The sequence below is a fragment of the Cyprinodon variegatus genome, unplaced genomic scaffold (assembly GCF_000732505.1).
Source record: "Cyprinodon variegatus isolate N-32 unplaced genomic scaffold, C_variegatus-1.0 Scaffold3, whole genome shotgun sequence".
In the NCBI taxonomy this organism is placed as follows: domain Eukaryota; kingdom Metazoa; phylum Chordata; class Actinopteri; order Cyprinodontiformes; family Cyprinodontidae; genus Cyprinodon; species Cyprinodon variegatus.
In genome coordinates this window covers 4,294-5,502 of record NW_015150456.1, presented here as the reverse complement: position 1 = coordinate 5,502, position 1,209 = coordinate 4,294, and the positions used below count along the sequence as shown (strand labels likewise).

Here is a 1,209-nt window from a genome sequence, read left to right as displayed (position 1 = left end):
CCATGTGATTGGCTGCTTAGAAATTAAGTGTTAACGAGCAGTTGGACAGGTGTACCTAATAAAGTGGCCGGTGAGTGTATATACAAATAAACAAAACAAAAAACTCAAACAAAACTTTCTACAATGCTTCTCCATACCTTCTGAAAATAATTTCTTTGTAAATTTTTTTGAAAAGGAATATGTTTGGGCAGCTTTAGGTTCTCATTTAGTTTGTTCCACAATTTATTTGATAAACATAATCTTTTCTTTGTTGTTCTACATCTATTAGTCTAAAAATCTCCCCTTCCCCATAAATCGTACCCTTCCTCCCTTTCAGAGAACATCTTTTGTATATTCCCAGGCAATCTTTAAATAAAGATTAAAAATAAAACGAAATGTATTTCTTATTACTAAAATAGATCTAAATGTGGGTTTTTTGGAGAAAAAACCACAACTGGAAATATTACCTCATCAGATAGAAGTTGATATGTACAGCAGGTTAAATAAGTATTGAACATTTTACTCAATCAGTATATCTCTAGAGGTTTTATGTCTGTAGCCTTCAGACATAAAACCTTCAGATACCGTCAGACCTTGATGGATCAAACAAACCCTGATCCAACAGGATCAGATCTGGGGTCAGTTCAGGCAGTAAATGCTCAGATTCAATCTAACCCTGATGTTTGTTTTTCTGTGTGGCCTCTGAAGGAGTAATAACAAGTGGGAACCAGTATCCGGCTGCCAGCAGGTCCAGAAACAGCTGACCTGCAACCTGACTGAGGCATTCCGAGAATACCTAGAGATCTTTAAAATCCAGGTGGAAGCTCAGCTGAAGGGCCAGAGATCCCAGCCTGTCGTCCTTAAAGATTACAAACCTCCGGGTGAGTCTTCTTCCGTCCTCTTTGGACCAGAAACCTGGTTTTCTTCAAGTGCTTCTCGGTTTTTAATTTCTAAACTCAACTCTAGTGACGGACCTTCTGGATCTGCTGGTTTTCCAGCTCCTTTGTTTTTAAACTGTAACAGGACAGAGCGCCGCCATGTTTGGCACAAAGTGAATTTCAAACACCACATCCACCGAATTGTTTTTCTACGTGTTGAACCAGTAAAGGCTGGAATATAGAAACAATCCCAGTATGAAAGGTCTGGGAAGTAAGGGGGAGGATTACTGGGACCACTGGGAAAAAAAATAGTTTACGGATTTTTAAATATTATTTTAGTTTAATATGAGAA

At 38.2% G+C, this 1,209-nt stretch overlaps 1 protein-coding gene across 1 annotated transcript in view; it reads left to right on the top strand.

The window, feature by feature from the left end:
- LOC107082581 (interferon alpha/beta receptor 2-like) overlaps positions 1–1,209 on the top strand; it is a 13,191-nt gene that overhangs the window by 8,986 nt on the left and 2,996 nt on the right. The window contains exon 3 of the mRNA XM_015371346.1: positions 688–860. Coding sequence (XP_015226832.1) covers positions 688–860 — 173 coding nt within the window. The remainder of the gene's footprint in view (positions 1–687; positions 861–1,209) is intronic.